Source organism: Macaca fascicularis, chromosome 1 (genome assembly GCF_037993035.2).
Source record: "Macaca fascicularis isolate 582-1 chromosome 1, T2T-MFA8v1.1".
NCBI lineage: Eukaryota > Metazoa > Chordata > Mammalia > Primates > Cercopithecidae > Macaca > Macaca fascicularis.
The window spans coordinates 141,329,993-141,351,071 of NC_088375.1; the positions used below are offsets into that span (position 1 = coordinate 141,329,993).

Below are 21,079 nucleotides of genomic sequence, written 5' to 3' on the forward strand. Positions count from 1 at the left end.
GTGAAACCCCGTCTCTACTGAAAATACAAAAAACTTAGCCAGGCATGGTGGCTAAGGCACGAGAATGGTGTGAATCCGGGAGGCAGAGCCTGCAATGAGCCAAGATCATGCCACTGCACTCCAGTGTGGGCGACAGACCGAGACTCTGTCTCAAAAAAAAAAAAAAAAAAAAAAAAAAAATACAAACATAATGCTACATACATGGCTTTTTAGAAAAATAGCAACCAGTATAGAAAAAAATTAAGGTGAAAATCAATAGTTCCTCACTCCACCACTTCTAATATTCTAGTCTTACTCTCAGAGGCAAGCAGTTTTTTTTTTTTTAACTCTTTCAACAATGTCTTCTGAAGGTACCCTCATATTTACAAATAATGTGTTTATACTTCTCTTTTTAAATTGATCAACTTCAAATCTGACTTCCTGCTATTGAAGTTGACAACTCACATCTTATGCCAACTCCTATTTCCTACCTCCTATCCTCTACAAATCTTATTATTTTCACTAAATCAGTAAGTTTACTTATTGTACAATGCGCAAATATTGGTCACTGCAAAGATAAGTGGTGTACCCTTATTAAATATCCTTTCTTATTTGCTTTCAATTTTTCCCAAAATTGCTTAATATATACCTTTGTTGCCTCCTGTTTCAAAGTGTCAATGATAATTTCAAATCTTTTTCCCACATGTAACTCCTGCTTCTAAAGTTTTCCATGTTCCTGTGCCAATCTAGAATGACTATCCTCTAAGCCTTGCCCTTGTCATCTTGGAAGATCCCCCTTGTCACTCTGCTTTCTAGATCCCATATTCTTTTGCTGTAGCAGTGGCTTACAATAGAAGGCTGTATATGTATATCTATTTCAACCCCATCCTCCCAATTGACCAATACTTTCCCAGATACAGAATTTAATGTTGAAAATAATCTTCCCTCAGAAGTTTGATAATATTCCTCTACTACACTCAGCATTCATAATGAAAAATCTGATGCCACTCTGACTTTTACTCCTTTATAGGTTACCATTTTTCCCTCAGAAAGTTTCTAGGATCTTCCTTTATCTTTAATGTCTTAAAATTTCATAATGATGTATCTAGGCATAAGGTCTTCTTTCAATCATCCTGTCCAGCCCTTGGTAAATCCTTTCTTTTTCTGTTTATCTTAGACTCTCCTTTGATGCAGCAGGCTTTCCTCAACTATTTAGTGGTCCTTAGTTGTCCACTGACAGTTAAGATTGAGGTTATATAAACCTACATGGGATCTCTTTACATGTGATTCAGGATTTGTAGAGAGGTGAGCTTTGCCTTAGTGTGATCAGATAGGGAGGCAACACTTAGACTGATAAACTCTGCCAAAATATGGAGGTCTTTCTTCAGGACCTTATCAATGTAAAAACCCACTCTATATCCTTTACCTGAGGGGCTAGACAACTGGGTATAGGTGGGTAGTGTCCATCTGTTTACGATATAGACAAACATCCCCCCCTTACCATCTGTAAATGTTATCCTCTCATTCCTCACCTTGCTGGAACCCATGGTCAGGGGTTACTGAGACTAGTGGCTCAAAATCAGCAGATACCCTAGTTTTACAACTGCGCAACACTGAGAAGAAACACATTCATTAGAGAACAAAGTTAAAATTTTGAAACCATTACAGTAGGTATTAAGTATCATAAATACTGCAAATAAACTATATTACAAATTACAGACCAACTGACTTGGAATCCCAATTCCTATTTGTAATGGTTCATATGCAAAAATGCAGCCTTCTTATAAACAACCAATATATACACATTTGTCTCTTAACCTACTGACAACTTATATTTGAAAACTGGTATCTCAGTGTATACTTTAATTAATCAGAACATGTGAACCAACCAAAACATCCATACCTCAAATCATTTTATAATAAGAGTCCAATGAGAGTTAAGGAAAACATGATTATTTTATTTAAACTCAATGGCTCTGGTCATTCAACAAATACACAATGCCTGCTATATGCCAGGTACCATGCCAGGTGTTAACAGAGACAAATGTGGAAAGATACAGTACATACCACCAAGGAACATAGCCTTTGTAGAGAAACACATGTGCACACCAAAAATCTATATGCAGTGTAATTCCTATAATGAATAAACACAAGAAGAAGAATATCTAATCTGTCCAGGAGCAAAAGGCAAGGACAGACAAAACTTCGTCAAGACTTAGCTTTTTAACTACAGACTTAAAGGATGAGTAGTAGTTTCAGAGATGAACCTAAGAGAGGATTTCATAAGCCTGGGGAACATATGTAAAGGCACAAAGTCATGAGACAACACACACTTTTCTAGAAACAAAACTGCAGTATAACTGCAGCTCAAATTAGAGAGAAAGTGGCATAGATAACACTGAATAAATGAAAAAAGACCATGCTATAAGAGTAGAGACATTGCCTCTTTGTCTTATTTACGTTACACATCCCCTGTACCTGGCACACACACATTCTCAATACTGACTGAATAAACAAACGCTATGCAAAAGAGAGAAAAAGATGGGAACCCAAATAAATCAGCAAAAATCTATTAATAAGAAAAGGGCTAGGCGTGGTGGTTCACGCCTGTAATCCCAGCACTGTGGGAGGCTGAGGTGGGCAGATCATTTAAGGTCAGGAGCTCAAGACCAGCTTGGACAACAAGGTGAAACCCCGTCACTACTAAAAATACAAAAAGTAACTGGGCATGGGGGCGTGCACCTGTAATCCCAGCTACTCAGGAGGCTGAGGCACAAGAATTGCTTGAACCTGCGAGGCGGAGGTTGCAGTGAGCTGAGATCGCACCACTGCACTTCTGCTTGGGCAACAGAGTGAGATTCCATCTCGAAAAAACAGAAAGGAAAAACCTGAAATCAGGCCATGAAGAAACTGGAATTTTAAAACATCCCTGGATAATAGGGTTTTAATAATCTAGTTTACATACTTTATATTTTCCAAGTTTTTTAAAATAATCATGGCATTACTCTTATAACAATAAATAATTTAAAAGTCAAACAGACAGACATTAAGAATTAACTTTATGTGGTATCGAGAGCAAAGGAGAAATTCAGAACAACTCCCAAGTTTTTAACTTGGGAAATTGGGAGGATGGTATGGGGGAAATTAGGAGGAAAGCAGTAGCGAGTTTAAATCACCTCTTTCATCTAAGATAAGATGTCTGCTAGGCAAAATATTTACAAAAACTGACCATATACTGATCTATAAAGCAAGTCTGAACAAATTTGAAGCTACAAAATCACACAGCATATATTTTATTACTACAATGCCATTAGATTCCAAAATCAATAAAAAGATAACTTAAATGTTTGGAAACCAAGACCTACACTTTTAGGCCAGGCGCAGTAGCTCAGGCCTGTAATCCCAGCACCTTGGGAGGCCAAGGTGAGAAGATCATTTGAGCTCAGGAGTTCGAGACCAGCCTAGGCAACATGGCAAAACCGCATCTCTACAAAAAATTAAAAATTAGCCAGGCATGATGGTGCATGTCCGTAGGCCCAGCTACTCAGGAGGCTGAGGCAGGAGGATCAACTGAGCCCAAGAGATTAAGGCTGCAGTGAGACATGATCACACCACTGCACTCCAGCGTGGGAAGTTGACCGAGACCCCGTCTCAAAAAAAAAAAAAAAAAAAAGACAACATACACTTTTAAATAATCCATGGGCCAAAGAAGAAATCATGACAGAAATTAGCAAGTATTCGAAGTTGAACAACAAAAAGCACATATTAAAAACTTGTGGGATGCAGCTAAAGCAGTAGTTGGAGAGGTAAGTCTCAAAATATATCTAATAGAAAAGAAAAAAAAAGTTAATGAATTGAGTAGCTATCTCATGTTGAAGGGATAAAAAAGAAAATAAGCCCCCAAAAAGTATAAAAATAAAAGAACAGAAATTAACACAGGGGAAAAAACAATAACAAAAGCATACGACAGAACAAATGGCAACAAAAGCTCTTCCTCTGAAAAAACTAATAAAATTGGAAAATATTTGGGAAAGACTATTCATGAAGTCTAGAAAGCAGCTGGCGATTAAGATCCACAGCTCAGTAGGACTTTGCTGTATTAAGATAGGAGAGTAAAGATTTACTTGTTCCTTCTTATGACAAAACAAAGAGAAAAGAAAAAATTAAAACACACTCCATCTTCAACCATACATGTTCCACGTTCACGTTACATGTGAAATTCTAAATCACAATATATGAAGACGGAAGGCAGATGGAAGAATGAATGCTTGTAAAATAAGGAAGAAAATTAAACATAAGTGTCAGCTGAAAGAACAATGAGGAATAAGAAGTAAATCCATTGCTCTGCAGAACCTCAAAAGACTAAAGAATTGTTGACACAAGACTCAAAAGACAGAGGTCAAGTGGGAGCATTAAGAATGGAGAAATAGACCGGGTGCACTGGCTCACGCCTGCAATCCCAGCACTTTGGGAGGCCAAAGCAGGCGGATCACAAGGTCAGGAGTTTAAGACCAGCCTGGCCAATATGGTGAAACCCCATCTCACTAAAAATACAAGAATTAGCTGGGTGTGGTGACGTGCACCTGAAGTCCCAGCTACTCGGGAGGCTGAAGCAGAAGAATCGCTTGAACCCGGGAGGTGGATGTTGCACTGAGCTGAGATCACACCACTGCACTCCAGCCTGGGCGACAGAGCGAGACTCCGTCTCAAAAAAAAAGAATGGAGAAATAGGCAGGGTAGCTCACGCCTGTAATCCCAGTCAGTACTTTGGGAGGCCAATGTGGGCGGATCACTTGTGGTCAGGAGTTCGAGACCATCCTGGCCAACATGGTGAAATCCAGTCTCTACTAAAAATATAAAAATTAGCTGGACATAGTGGTGGATTCCTGTAATCCCAGCTACTTGGGAGGCTGAGGCAGGAGAATCGCTTGAACCCAGGAGGCAGAGGTTGCAGTGGGCCAAGATTGCACCATTGCATTCCAGCCTCGGCAACAAGAGCTAAACTCCATCTCAAAAATAAAATACAATTAAAAAGAATGGAGAAATACGTAGAAGTTGGTGTAAAAGGACACTTGGAAGCCAGACGAGGATCACTTGAGGCAAGAAGTTTGCAACCAGCCTGGTCAATAAGGAGACCCCACCACTACAAAAAAAATTTTTTTTAATTACTCAGGCATGGTGGCATGCACCTGTAGTCCCAGCTTCTCAGCTACTCAGAACACTTACGTGGGAGGATCCCTTGAGCCCAGGAGTTTGAGGCGGCAGTGAGCTATAATCACAGTGAGCTATATAATTCAGCCACTCCATTCCAGCCTGGATAACAGAGCAAGACCATGTCTCAAAAAAAAAAAAAAAAAAAAAAAAGACACTTGGAATCCCCAAGTCACATCTCCTACCCTGTACATCCCATCAGAATATGGAACGTTTATTCTTTCAAGGAATTGAATCAAGGGAAATACAAGGCACAGAGAGGGGAATAGGTAAGGCGCCAGCTGAAAATAGAGGTAAATTTTCTCTATAAATATATTCAAGCCAATAAATGAAAAAGAAAATGAATGTTTTAAATCACCATTTTGCAACATCTAATGAATAAACAGATCTATGCACTGAGCATGAGTAGCTGCTAAGACCACAGCAAGAGAAACATTACATGCTTTCTGACGGGACAACACACAGCACATGTGAAATAGTCTTGCCCACCCCACCCCCAAAAAGGCAAACCTGAACCTGGTAAGCCTCTAGATCTAGACATCAATTTACAGTAAATGCAGAGAAACATGTTTAGATCTAGACATCAATTTACAGTAAATGCAGAGAAACATGTTCAACTACACAATGGGGATGCAACAGCAAAATACAGGTTAGGAAATGTACATGACAAATGACCTGGTTTCTCCCACAAATAAACTGCACAGAAAAAAAGAGGCAAGATCTAAGATAGAACCTGTAATTGAAAAAAATCTTAAAACATGTATTTTGAAACTAGCAAAATAAACTATAATCTTCAAAATGCACATCTGAATAATAAGACTACAAAGAAAAAATAATCACCATAAAAGTCAGGATGGAGATTATCTGGGAGATGAAAGGGTTGCAATGTGGGTTTCCGCATTAGCTGGCAACGTTCCATTTTTGACCCTGGGGTGATTACAAAAGTATTCACCTTATATAACAAAGATAGAAAATAAGAGAAAACAGATTAAGAAAATCAGAGGATCAAGCAGAAATAGCCACACGTGAAAACAGAAAAACAGTGGAGAAAAAATTATCAAAGTAGAAGAAAACATCCCAGTACTGAAAGACAGAAGTAACCAGATTGAAAAGGCCACAAGTGTCCAGCAAACTGAATAAAAAAGACTTGTTTCAAGAAAAACAAGGATAAAGATACTACACTGAAAAAGAGATAAAAGGGCAACTAACAAGTGACTGAGAATAATAATCATTATAGCAATATTACAAGTCAGAGGACAGTGAAGTATTCACTTATCTGAGTGAAAAATAAATTCTGGGTGAAAATCAACTTTATAACCAGCCAAATTATCGATCAAGGGACTAAAAAGAGTAAGTAAAGCTGGGCAACAGTGGCACACTCATGTAGTCCCAGCTACTCCAGAGGCTGAGGCAGGAGGATTGCTTGAGCCTAGTTCAGGGCTGTAGTGTACTATGATCATGACTGTGAATAGCCACCACACTCCACCCTGGGCAACACAGAGAGACCCTATCTCTAAAATGCATTTTTAAAAAAAGAGAGAGTGTGTGTGTGTGAGTGAAAATTAGAACTTTTTCAGCCATATAGTCTTTAAGGATTTATCCCCCAAGCACACTTTATTTGAGCTTAATAAAGCTAAACAGAGGGAGTAAACCAAATAAAAGGCAGGCATGGAATGCAAGGTATGTCACACAGAAGAGAAGAGAAAGGAATTCCCAGGATGATGGTAAAGGAAAGCCCCAACAACTTCCATGCAGCAGGCCTAGAGAACCAGTCCAAATTAAAGCAGAACTCCAGAAGATCTCCAGGAGGGTATCTCTAAGAAAAATAAACGGCACTGATAAATTATATAACAGATTGACATTGTGGAAAAGTGCACTGTGAGACATTTTGTGGAACAACTGAAGATACATGAAGATTTTAACATTCAAAGAAAACTAGGCAAACTTTGTTTTTTAATGAGGCAATTTCTAAACATAGTTGTATAAGAAAAAAATGTAAATCTAGAAATAACAGCTAACAAGTGTTTGACACTATTCTAAATTCTTTTTTTTTTTTTTTTTTTTTTTTTTTTGAGAGTCTCGCTCTGTCACCCAGACTAGAGTGCAGTGGCATGATGTTGGCTCCAGACTGGAGTGCAGTGGCGTAATGCTGGCTCACTGCAACCTCTGCTTCCCGGGTTCAAGGAATTACCCTGCCTCCGTCTCCCGAGTAGCTGGGATTACAGGCGTGTGCCACCACACCCAGCTAATTTTTTGTATTTTTGGTAGAGACGGGGTTTCACCATGTAAGCCAGGATGATCTCGATCTCCTGACCTCGTGATTTGCCCGCCTTGGCCTCCCAAAGTGCTGGGATTACAGGTGTGAGCCACCACACCTGGCCTCTAAATTCTTTACAAGCATTAACTAACCCTCACAACTACTTTGTGGTACCATATTCTATGTGGTTCTTCGTATGTAAACAATTTTTATATACTCACAAATGAAAACAGTTTATGTGTTTTATATAACTATATTGAAAGAATGAGGAGAGGAGCAATGAATTTCTTTCTCATCTAACATTATGTTTATAGAGAAAGTTTTCTCTATAACATTACGTTTCATCTAACATGTTATACAGAATATATTTATAGAGAAAGCTTACCCCCTTACTCCTCTCCTCATTCATTCTCATCTAACATTATAAAACAATATAAAATTGATGAATCTAAATGCAGTGCGATTGTATTTAGAGATATAAAGAATTAGCTAACAGTTAAAAGTTATTGCCTCTAGGAGTGGGAAGGGGTGGAGGAAACAGACAAGAAACTACATTGTTTTGGTAAAAAGCCTTTTAATTTCAAAATTATCTGATGTTTTAAACTCTTAGCAAGTAGCTTGCCATTGAATATTCCAAATTTACTTTTTAAAAGACAGAAAATGATAAAAGCAGTGAAGACAAACCCTTGGTAACATCAACATCCATGACAGTGCTTCAAAAGGATATTCTCTGAAATACTAGTTCTAAAAAACATTAATAGTTGGTATGTGAAAAAACTGTTTCAATAACCAATTAATATCCTCAGAGATCTGAGAAAATATTGCATCTATGAAATAATGACCTCTGAGAAATAGAATTATAGCCAAAATAAAAATTTCAAGAGAAAAAAAAACCAATGATAGGTAATAAGAGAAAACAGATTAAGACAACCAGAGGCTCAATCTAAGACATCCAATGTATGAAAACAGAAAAAAGGTGGGGAAAAATTATCAAAGAAAAAGTAGAAGAAAACATCCCAGTAACCAGGCAAACTGTGGGGCTTTTCACAAAAGGACTTCTTGGAGATTTTAATATGTTAAGAAATACTTTATAGTTTTCTCTGACATGAGACAACAGAAACTCCACACTCCCTTTCCTTAAAATAGCTCAAGAAACAACTGTTTAAAACAGTGGTTCTCAACTCAAGTCCATAAACCAGTACTGATCTACAGCAAAGTAAGAAAAGCAAGAACAATGTATTCAGTATTTAAGTTAGTTGACTTAAAAGACCACTCTGTATTTTGAGGGCATATCCTTCTTATATTCTTAAATGTAAGTATCTTTTATGCAGTAATGGCGGTCACAGTTTAAAACATTCTTTTTTTTTTTTTTCTCTTCTTTTTGGGACGGAGTCTCGCTCTGTCGCCCAGGCTGGAGTGCAGTGGCCGGATCTCAGCTCACTGCAAGCTCCGCCTCCCGGGTTTATGCCATTCTCCTGCCTCAGCCTCCGGAGTAGCTGGGACTACAGGCGACTGCCACCTCGCCCAGCTAGTTTTTTGTATTTTTTTAGTAGAGACGGGGTTTCACCGTGTTAGCCAGGATGGTCTCGATCACCTGACCTCGTGATCCGCCCGTCTCGGCCTCCCAAAGTGCTGGGATTATAGGCTAAAACATTCTTACTTTCTAAAATGAAACGTTGGCAATCTTGTCAGTACACTATCTCCACCCCACCAAAGAGTTAATGGTTCATGAAAGGTAAGTACAGGAATCTCTGGAAAACTCTTATTTGAAAGATGGACAAACAACTCCAGAGGGGCTAAACACAGTGGCTGTCGCCTATAATCCCAGCACTTTGGGAGGTTGAAGTGGGAGGACTGCTTGAGGCCAGAAGTTTGAGAACTAGTCTAGGTAACATGCAAGATCTTGTATTGCCAAGTTTTAAAAATGTTTTAAATACAAAATTAAAAATGCTTTTTTATAAAAGAATCCCGAGGAAAAGAAGTCACCAGAGAAATATAAAGATAACCCAGAGAGTAAAATATTACCCAAAAAATGAGAAAATACAACTAAGTAGTAGTATACCAGATGTACCAGACAGATTAAGTAAAATGAGTAATAAAAACTGTTTATTGAATATAACGATTCAAATGTCACATATGAGTACTGACTTCAAACGCCAGACTGCATGGGGTTTAGAAGTGAGGTCTAATAGGCTGAGTTTAGCTGATTCTAAAAGTTCAGCTCCTCAAAAAGGTCAAAAAAGTTTTAGGGGCAAAAATAACGTAACCAAGAATATTCACATTCCAACAATCCTACTCTCTTACTTTCATAAACTGATGATTAAACCTGAATCTTCTGTGTAAAAGATATATTAAAAGTACAATCAGTCAGGCGCGGTGGCTCATGCCTCTAATCCCAGCACTTTGGGAGGCCAAGGCAGGCAGATCACCTTAGGTCAGGAGTTTGAGACCTGCCTGGCCAGCATAGAGAAATCCCCATCTCTACTAAAAATACAAAAATTGGCCAGCCACGGTGGCTCACGCGTGTAATCCCAACACTTTGGGAGGCCAAGGCGGGCAGATCACCTGAGGTCAGGAGTTCGAGACCCACCTGGCCAACATGGAGAAACGCCCATCTCTACTAAAAATACAAAAATTGGCCAGGTATGGTGGCTCACACCTATAATCCCAGCACTTTGGGAGGCCGAGGCGGGAGGATCACGAGGTCAGGAGATAGAGACCATTCTGGCTAACACGGTGAAACCCCGTCTCTACTAAAAACACAAAAAATTAGCCAGGTGTGGTGGCGGGCGACTGTAGTCCCAGCTACTGGGGAGGCTGAGGCAAGAGTATGGCATGAACCCGGGAGGTGGAGCTTGCAGTGAGCCAAGATCATGCCATCGCACTCCAGCCTGGGGGACAGAGCAAAACTCCATCTTGAAAAAAAAAAAAAAAATTAGGCAGGCGTGGTGGTGCACACCTGTGATCCCAGCTACTCTGGAGGCTAAGGCAGGAGAATCGCTTGAACCCGGGAGGCACAGGTTGCAGTAAGCCAAGATCGCGCCACTGCACTCCAGCCTGGGTGATACAGTGAGACTCCATCTTTAAAAAGAAAAAAAAAAAAGAAGTACAATCAAGCTATTAATACTTTGGAGGCTAAGACAGGAATATCGCTTGAGGCTAGGAGTTCAAGACCAGCCTGGGCATCATAACAAGACCCCCCACACACACACACAATCTCTAAAACAATGAAAAAATTAAGCCAGGCATAGTGGTGAGAGCGTGTAGTCCCAACTACTTGGGAGGCTGAAGTGTGACAATAGCCTGGGCCCAGGAGTACGAAAGCTACAGTGATACAGTGAACTATGAGAGCTGTGATTGCATCACTGCACTCGAGAGGCTCCATCTCTCTCTCTTTTTTTTTTTTTAAGGCAGAATCAATTTCTAGAAATTTACAGTCTAATAACTCCATGTAAACAAGTGGAACGTGCATTTTGAATTACAATTGAAAATAAACATTTTGCTCATCACTGGAACTCTAAAACTTTTCAAGGTATGGCATAAAGTAGGGACTTAAAAATCTCTCTTGAATACACTAATCAAAGTCCGTATTTATCAATACACATACTAGTAAGTAAATCCTCCATTTATCAAGCAAATATCACTATCCTATAAAAGCACATATTCTATTACACAGAGCCCCAAATTTATTTATGTATTTATCTAGAATTAAAAAGCCAAAAAAGCCTTACAAATTGTACTTAATTTCACCTCATTTGAAAATTGCAACTAAAAGCAGAGGCAAATTCTCCTCCCCAACCTCAAGTTCAGCCTGAGCCCCCTAGAATTAAAAATAGCTTAACCACCTAACAGGTCAGACAATGAACACAGGTGTTTACAATTTCAGTGAGTGTGGCTTTAGTACTCTTCATGAAATTACAGAAAATATTTTTTAAATATCTTAAAATGTATGATAAAAAGTCAGTTTTATAGAACACCTTTGTATGTTTGTGTTTCTACCAAAAGCATGTATTTCTGTGATCACAAAAATACTTTTATAAACTATAAAAAATACAGATCTTAAGTTTTTTTTAAAAAATTGTAAATGAGGTCGGGTATGGTGGCTCATGCCTGTAATCCCAGCACTCCACACTGGTAGGCCGAGGCAGGCAGATCGCTTGAGGTCAGGAGTTCCATACCAGCCTGGCCAATGTGGTGAAACCCCATCTCTACCAAAAAACACAAAAATTAGCCAGGCACGTTGGCACACAGCTGTAATCCCAGCTACTTGGGTGGCTGAGACACAAGAACTGCTTGAACCCAGGAGGCAGAGGTTGCAGTGAGCTGAGATCGCATCACTGCATTCACGCCTGGGCAAGAAAGTGAGATTCCATTTCAAAAAAAAAATTGTAAATGACACTGTCAAATATATCAAGTATTTTGAAAATGGCAAATACCAAACATTTAGAAACAGTAATAGATTTCAAAAATATACCTGATTTCTTTTAAAGCCAATATGACAATCGGTAAAATCTTTACATCACAATATCCAAAGCCATCTAAATTATTTGTGTAAAAGGAATCCTTGATATTATCTCACATATACAATGAATAACAAAGAAAGGTTAACTACAGACTTAAAACACCAAAACCAACAAGGCCAATAATACACATAAAAAACACAGAAAAATGTGAATTAAGTACAGGTATATACATTCATGTTCGAGTCCAGAATTTATAAAGTTGATTACACTACACAAAATGAGCCTCCACTAACAATTCAGTCAAGGATGAACTGGAAAGTTCAGCGTTTTCATTATAATCCTGCAGACTCTGGTCCTAAGACCAAGGAGAAAGAAATAATAGCACTGAGGGGCTCTTGCTGCAAGCCACTAACTGTACCCTAGAGTTTTAAAAGTTCCAACTACTACAAAGGAAAGTATGAACTGGATCTTTGGTAGGTAGTAGAGTACATGGATCACAAGAGCTTGAAAATATCTTCATCTTACTATACCGTTTAACTTTCTCAAAAGCATTCATATCTAATTTTCTCCTCCCAATAATGCCATAAAATAGGAAGGGAAGACTACTGTTTAACAAATGAAAAATGTGGAACTCAGAAGTAAAATTACTTCCTTAAAGTTGTAAAGAAAGATAGGTAATGCTTGGCTCTACTATGGTAAACCCCAGTTAAGTGATACTATTTCTGAGACAAAGTTATTCTAGATATTTGTCACTTTTGGGTCCCAATTACGAACCAAGGTCACATACTGTGGGGAAGGCCAAGAATATTTTCAGACTTAGCAAATGGTGAAATCAGGCCATTCACTGCCATTATCCAGCCTCTTGTCCACAGTATATTTTGCCACTAAGGCATTTTTATAGGTCTAACTGAAGTCATCCACCAGTGATGAAATGATGCATTTCTACAGATGGTTCAACTTGGTTGTTAAGTGTCCTCAGATACCAAAACAAGTTGAGCATCCCTATTCTAAAAGTCCAAAATCTGAAATGCTTCAAAATCTGAAACTTTCTAAGCATCGACCCCATGTGGAAAATTCCACATCTGACCTCGTGACAGGTTGTAGTCAAAACGCAAGTGGCACAACAGTTTATTCAGTGTCCCCAAGGAAAAAACAAGCTTTAGACTAAGCATACAACGTGTATATGAAACATAAATTAATTTTCTGTTTAAACTTGGGTCTCATCCCCAAGACATCTCATTTGTATATGCAAATTTCCAAAATCTGAAAAAGTCTAAAATCCAAAACCCTTCTGGTCCCAAGCATTTCAAATAAGGGATATTCAACCTGTAGCTGTCTGCCCAATTTTGACACAAGAAGAAGTTCAAAGACAGCTGACTGTAGTATACATTTTCAAAGCTCTGTATTTAAGAGTCTCATATAGACAAATACAAAAGGACTTTATAAATAGTTCTTCAAACACCAACAGAACTGGGAAACTAACATAATTACTAGGCTGATAATGCTACAAGTCAAATACAATATATTTGTTTTCTTCTCCCATAGGAATATGTCTTTGCATCTCAAGATTCACCTGGGGCTATCTATCGATTATTCACAAACCAAGATCTTTCCCACCCAAGGCATTCATACATATTGTACCTACTACCAAAATTGCCCTTCTTCCTCATCTTTTTTTTTTTTTTTTTGAGACAGAGTCTCACTCTGTCACCCAGGCTAGAGTGCAGTGGTGCAATCTCGGCTCACTGCAGCCTCCGCCTCCTGGGTTCAAGTGAACCTCAGCCTCCTGAGTAGCTGGGATTACAGACATGCGCCACCACACCTGGCTAATTTTTTTGTGTTTTTAGTAGAGACAGGGTTTCACCATGTTGGCCCAACTGGTCTCAAACTCCTGGCCTCAAGCGATCTGCCCACCTTAGCCTCCAAAGTGCTAGGATTACAGGTGTAAGCCAATGAGCTCGGCCCCCTCCTTCATTATTTACATAGCTGATCCTTCCTTCTAAGCATAGTCATGTGCTACACAGTAACATTTTGGTCAACCACAGATTACATATACAACAGTGGTCCCATAAGATTATAATGAAGCTGAAAAATTTCTATTACTCAGTGACTTTGTAACCACTGTAATGCAATGCTTTACAACATGTTTGCAGTGACCTTGGTATAAAACAAACCTACTGCACTGCCAGTAGCATAAAGTCTTGCACATATACTCATTAGGTACAATACACAATACTAATAACAAACGACTGTGTTACTAGTTTATGTATATGCTATTTAGTTGTCCCTTGGTATCCACAAGGCACTGGTCACAGAACCTCCTGAGGATACCAAAATCCACAGATACTCAAGTTTTGCAGTATGACCCATAGAACCTATGGACGCTAAAAGTTGGCCCTGGCTAGGCCCAGTGACTCATGCCTGTAATCCCAGCACCTAAGGAGGCCAAGGCAGGAGGATTGTTTGAGGCCAGGAGTCCAAGACTAGCATGGGCAACATACCAAGACCCCGTTGCTACAGAATATTTTAAAAATCAGCCAGGTGTGGTGGCAGGCACCTGTAGTCCTAGCTACGCAGGAGGCTGAGGTGAAAGGATCACTTGAGCCTGGGAGTGTGAGGGTACAGTGAGCTATGATCATGCCACTGCACTCCAGGCTGGGCAAGAGACAGACCCTGTCTCTTTTAATGAAGAAAAAAATAATAGGGTGTGGTGGCTCACCCCTATAATCCCAGCACTTTGGGAGGCCAAGGCAGGCGGATCACAAGGTCAGGAGATCGAGACCATCCTGGCCAACATGGTAAAACCCCGTCTCTACTAAAAAATACAAAAAAATTAGCCGGGCATGGTGTCGGACACCTGTAGTCCCAGCTACTCGGGAGACTGAGGCAGGAGAATGGCACGAACCCGGGAGGTAGAGCTTGCAGTGAGCTGAGATGGCACCACTGCCTGGACTCCATCTCAAAAAAAAAAAAGGAAAAAAAGAAAAAAGAAAGGTAATGTCATTAGGATCCATAACTATATTATAATGACAATGCTTTGAAATTTTAAAAGTATTTTTAGTACTAGATAAGTGCTTCACAAACTACCCTTCTATCTCCCTGATTATGGGAGAATTCTTTAACTGCTATCAAAAAATCCTCAGAAATGAGAATCAATAGAGGGGTTCAAGTACTGATAAGAACTTTAAATTAAATGAGGACAGGAGAAAGTGATGCTTTATCTTATCAAGGAAAATGGTTTACTTTGTTTCTATATGTTCAAAGTATTTCTTTTAATACTTACATTTTTAGAGACAGGGCCTTGCTTTGTCACCCAGGCTGGAGTGCAGTGGCACATCATAGCTCTCATAGTTCACTGCAGTCTCAAACTCCTGGGCTCAAGCAATCCTCCTACCCAATCCTCCTGCCTCAGCCTCCTAAGTAGCTGGGACTACCGTGCCTGGCTCAGGAATAAATTTAACAGAAGAAATTCAAGAATTGTACAATGAAAACTACATAATGTCAGAGAAAGAAATTACATAACATCTATGTAACTGGAAAGGCATCCATGTTCATACATGTTAATAATATTAAAATGACAAGTCTTCCCAAATCAATCTATAGATTCAATACAATACCTACCAAAATCCCAGCTGCGTTTTTTGCACAGACTCACAGATTAATCCTAAAATTTACATGGAAAAGTGAAAGGAGCCCAGAATAGCCAAATTGTTTTTAAAAAAGAAAAAACTTGAGGACTCACACGTCCCAATTTCAAAACTTACTATGAAGTAATGGTAATTAAAATGTTATGGTACAGTCCTAAGTACAAACACATAAATCAATGGAATAAAACTGTGATCCAGGAACAAACCTTTACATGGATGGTTAATTTATTTTTGACAAGATTGTCAAACACAAGTCAATGATGAAAGAATTAGTTTTTTGAACAAATGGTACTAGAAAACTGGTATCCACATGCAAAACACTGAAGTTGGACCCCTACCTCACACCATATATAAAAAATTAACTCAAAATAGATGAAAGACACTAAATGTAAAAGCGAAAACTATAAAGCTCTTTAGATATGGTATCAAAAGCATAAGCAAAAAAAAAAAAGGAATAAATTGAACTTTAGCAAAATTAAAAACATTTGTGCTTAAAAGGACACCATCAAGAAAGTGAAAAGACAATCCACAGGATGGAAAAAAAAAAAGTCTGCAAATCATATCTGATAAAAGACTTGTATCCAAAACACGTGAAAAACTCTTACAACTCAAGAATAAAAAAGCCTCATTTTTTAAATGAGTAAAAGACTTAAATAGACAGTTCTCCAAAGGTATACAAATGGCCAACAAGTACATGATCCTCAATATAATTAGCCATAAGTGAAATGCAAATCAAAACCACAATGAAATACCAATTCAAACCCTAGAATGGTTATAATCAAAAGACAGACTATAGCAAGTATCAGTGAGGATGTGGATAAACTGGTGAGATAATCACTCAGCAGATAATTGCTTGTGAGATTGCAGAATGGTGCAGTCTCTTTGAAAAACAGTTTGGCAGTTCCTCAAAACATTAATCCGAGTTATCATCTGACCCAGCAATTTCACTCCTAGATATGTGTACCCAAGAGAAACGAAAACATGTTCACCCAAACCTTATACATGAATGATCACTGAAGCATTACTTATAAAAGTCAAAAAGTGGGAACAACCCAAATGTCCATCAATGATGAGCAGACAAAAAAGGTATATTCATATAATGAAATATTATTTGGTCCTAAAAATATATGAAGTGACTATAAACGCTACAACATGGCTGTACCTTGAAAACATTAATGATATAGTTTGCATTTTGTGTTCCTGCCCAATCTCCTGTCAAACTGTAATCCCCAACATTGGAGGAAGGCCCTGGTGGGAAATGACTGGATCATGCAGGCAGATTTTCCCCCCTGCTGTTCTCATGATACTGAGTTCTCTGGTTGTTTAAAAGTGTGTGGCATTGCCCCCATCTAATCCTCCTGCTCTGGCCACTTCAAGAGGGCCACTCCGAGGGGAAGTTTCCTGAGGCCTCCCCAGTCATGCTTCCTGTATAGCCTGTGGAACCGTAAGCCAGTCAAAATTATTTTCTTTATAAATTACCCAGTCTCAGGTATTGCTTCATAGCAGTGCAAGAATGGACTAACACAGTTATGCTAAATGAAGGAAGCCAGACATAAAAGGCCACATATTGTACTACTCCATTTATATGAAATGTCCAGAACAGGCAAATCTATAGACACAGAAAGTAAATTAGTGGTTGCCAGAAGATAGGGGAGGGGTGAAGGGGAGTGACTGTTAATGGATTAAGATTTTCTTTTTGGGGTGATGAAAATGTTCTGAAATTAGGTAGTGGTGATGGTTGCACATGTGAGTATACTAAAAAAACCACTCAACTGTACACTTTCAAAGGTTGCATGTCAATTATGTACATACAACTATAGTATATAAATTATATCTCAATAAAACTTATTTAAAAACTGTACAGTTAAGATTTGTGCATTTCAATATACACTTTACCTAAAAATAAAACTTTTGAAAATAATAAAAACAATGGGCTGGGCGCAGTGGCTCAATCCCAACACTTTGGGAGGCCACAGCAGGAGGACTGCTAGAGGCCAGAAGTTCATGACCAGCCTGGGCAACACAGTAAGATCCCATCTCTACAAAAAAAACTAAAAATTTGCCAGGTGTGGTGGTGTGCACCTGTAGTCCTAACTACTTGGCAGGCTAAGGCAGGAGGATCACTTCAGCCCAGGAGTTTGAGGCTACAGTGAGTTATGATAGCACCATTTCACTCCAGCCTGGGTGCCAGAGGAAGACCCTGTCTCTTTTTACAAAAAAAAAAAAAAAAAAAAGAATGGATACATAAAAGTTCATTATTCTATTCTGCTCACTTTGTATTATGTTTGAAATATTCCTTAAGTTTTTTTTAACTAAGTGTAAAAACAAAGTAATTTTTTTAAACAACAAAACATTCCTAATATCCATCTTTTGTTGTTTTTTGACACAGGAATCAGAATCTTATATTTTAAAAAGACTAGAGAGGTCACTATCTTTCATTATTCTATTGCAATGTTATACGAAAACAGAAATATGACAGAAGACATGGTATATGGTAAAAATGAATACTTCATCTTAAATGTACAAAAAGAATCTGAACTTCCTCAGTTCTACGGCAGTTCCTCATCCTTGGATTCCTGTGGTTTCCATGGTTAATGAAGGTAACAATTCCTCAATACATGGATGCAATAACCGCTAATACTGTGCTGTCCATTACAATAGCACTGCTACATATGGCCATTTAAATTTTAGTTTTAATGAATTAAATTATAAATTCAGTTCTTAGTCTCACTAGTTAACATTTCTAGTGTTCAATACCCACATGTGGCTACTGGCTACTGTACTGGATACAGCAGATATAGAACACTGCCATCACTGGAGAAATTTCTACTAGATAGCACTCTAATACCTAAGAAATATCCACAGGGAAACTTTTACATTCCAATTTAGGATTGTTATACTGGATTTCACAGCAATAAACAAATTTTCCTGAAGAACAGGGAAAACAAAGTACAAACATATTAGCCATCAAAGATCGTTCATGAAAGTGTAGACTAACTAAAACAGCAGTTAAGTTTTACTTTCAGAACCATCAAGCTACAGATGTTGGTCACAGCAACTCCTCAGTTTCTTCAAGTCAGATGTAAAGATTATGCTGAAAAATGATTAAAGCAAATTATCCTTAAAAGATCCCACAAAAAGGAATATTTATAATCCATGAAATCAAAGAGTTAATGACCCACAGTAAAATACACAGAATAAAATGTCTTTCCCAACAGAGCTTTGAGGAAACGGGGATAATTTAAAGAACTATTAAATATAATTGTGTCATCTAGAAAAAAGGCTTAACAAGATGATTTCTGTACAACTAGTTCTAAAACTGTGTGTGCATTTCATCCTGATAGTCACACATTTCCGTTAATACCCACTAACATTATAAATGTAGTATCAGGAAGCAGGTGCGTTCTTAATTCAAATACTTAGAACAGTTTTAGCACTTTAAAAAACTGCAGGTGAACTAATTTTAAAATGTGAATTCAAATACATTTTTATATTTAGGAATCTGGAAAAACAACAGTCATTTTGTATTCCCTCTCAAGTTATAACTAAACTATCGGGCACTTAAAGCCATCAGTCAAAACAACTCCCTTTAAAGCACTTTCAAACCTTAAAAAGGTTATAATGAATTTAATTACATTTTATCCACATTAACTACTTCTACATTCAACTATCTTTGAAATTTACCGACAAAAAAAAAAAAAAAGGAATTCCCAAGAGAGAATGAAAGCATGGAAATTGAAACCACCTTGTAGGCTAGGTATACAGCAGGGTCACATGGAATCGACCTGAAGGAGAAAGTAACTACTATTACCACCGGAGGTTCTGGAGTCAAATTAAATCAGGTACTATTTACATATTTCTAGCTCTGTACTGACCTCACATGGTGCTTTCCTATGTATTACACACAGGCCTAGCTAGGTTTTCACATTTAAGTTAGTGTTACATGGTTTCTATCTTTAACCAAAGTTAAATGTTTTAAAGAATAGAGTAACATTCCACAAGCCTTTTCCCATTGTTCACAAACCCTTGCTGTTTGTCGGATCACCCCGATAAATCCATCTGTTCCCTCTAATTGCTTCCAAAGAAAAATTCAAGCAACCAAGGACACCAGATTGTAAAACACAGTCAGAGTTAGAGTTCTGGCACTACCGAAATATGTTAACAAATCTTGGCAAATTAGTTAAAATTCCTTAAGCCGTAATTACCTCAGTGGTAAGAATACAATACAAATCTACATCCTAGTTGTAGATTGTATGAGTTAGGTTTAATTAAACAGAAGAAAGGCCTCAGATTTTCGGTGAGTTCCAAATATAAGGTACCCAGCTCTCCCCCATCTCACTTTCCCTTCCACCTCTTCCCTTTAAGCTTTCAGGTTGTGCTTCCACCTCCACTTCAGTGTGTTCCCCTTATCCTTACCAGCACCTACACTCGAACCCCTTTACTCCAATTCCATACAATTTCACCACCCTCCGATTCCAAGCTGCTACTTCCCTGTGCGCACTGCTAAGGTCCCAGGCAACCCTCCACTCTGCTCCCCACATTTCCCTCAGCCCCCATTTCCCAACGGCTACTCCTCTCGGCTCCCCACTCCCTCGTCACCAGGTTCATCCTGCCCCTCCAACCGTCTCCCGCCCCCAGGTTCCTTCCTGCCCTCCAAACACAGCTTCCCCGTCTCAACGTTTCATCTTCCTCCAACAGACTCCCCCAACGACCTACTTGCTCCTTTAGTCCCTATTTTCTCCAACACTCAACTGACTACTCCTCTTCATCCATTCTTTTCAATATACACATAAATGCAAAGGCACCCACATACAGGAGCCCCCACCCCCACCTTGGTCCTCCATCTTTCCCTTTTATACATGCTTCCTTTCTTCCTCCTTCTCCCCCACCCCCATCTCCTCCGGAAGAGTCTGTTCCCAGGCCAAGGTCTCTCACCTCATTCGGTCACTTCAGTGGTGCCAACCGCTTCATACAGGAAAAAACAACCAATCCGTCCCCGTGGGCGCTTCCCCTGCGAGTCCGAGCACTTACTGGGCACCTGCCCCACCGGGTACCTGGCACATATGCACGCACAAACCGAGGTCTTTGGAGACGAGGGTTGGGGGTAGAATGAGCTTTCTTACACTGGCCTCAAACACAGCCCACTTCAATACAGCCCCTCGCCATTTTGGTTTCCCGCGGACTGCCGGTGCATTCTGGGAGCGCGGAGCGACTCCGGTGCCGAATGGCAGCTCTCCAAAGCCGCGGGGGGGCAGGGACTGCGCGGCGAGCGCGGAGGAACACCGCGTCCTGCGTCCCCGGCTGGGGCTGAACAAAGAAGGACTCTTTAACGTTGCAGTGAGGCTCAGTCCTTCCGCCGCCCGGGCTAACACAATAGTGAGCGCTGTGCTTCTGATCGGCGGCTGGCTGGGTCTGTTATACGGGAAAGGGTCGTGTGCGACCTTCGGTGTGCGTGGTCGTGACGGTGCTCTGTGCATCTTGCTGGGCCGATTTCTTTTCCCTGGAGAAAATCTTAACTGAAG

The 21,079-nt window shown here is 39.3% G+C and overlaps 1 protein-coding gene across 16 annotated transcripts in view; it reads right to left on the reverse strand.

The window, feature by feature from the left end:
* The window catches only part of MTF2 (metal response element binding transcription factor 2), a 58,954-nt gene extending 38,210 nt beyond the window's left edge, over positions 1-20,744 (reverse strand). For all 16 annotated transcript variants that reach the window (XR_012417628.1, XR_012417645.1, XM_074001500.1 and 13 more), the window contains exon 1: positions 20,493-20,744. Coding sequence is in view for 4 of the 16 variants with exons in the window: in XM_005542710.5 (XP_005542767.1) it covers positions 20,493-20,497 (5 nt within the window). In the remaining 12 variants the exon portion in view is untranslated. The remainder of the gene's footprint in view (positions 1-20,492) is intronic.
* Between the last annotated feature and the right edge of the window lie 335 nt (positions 20,745-21,079).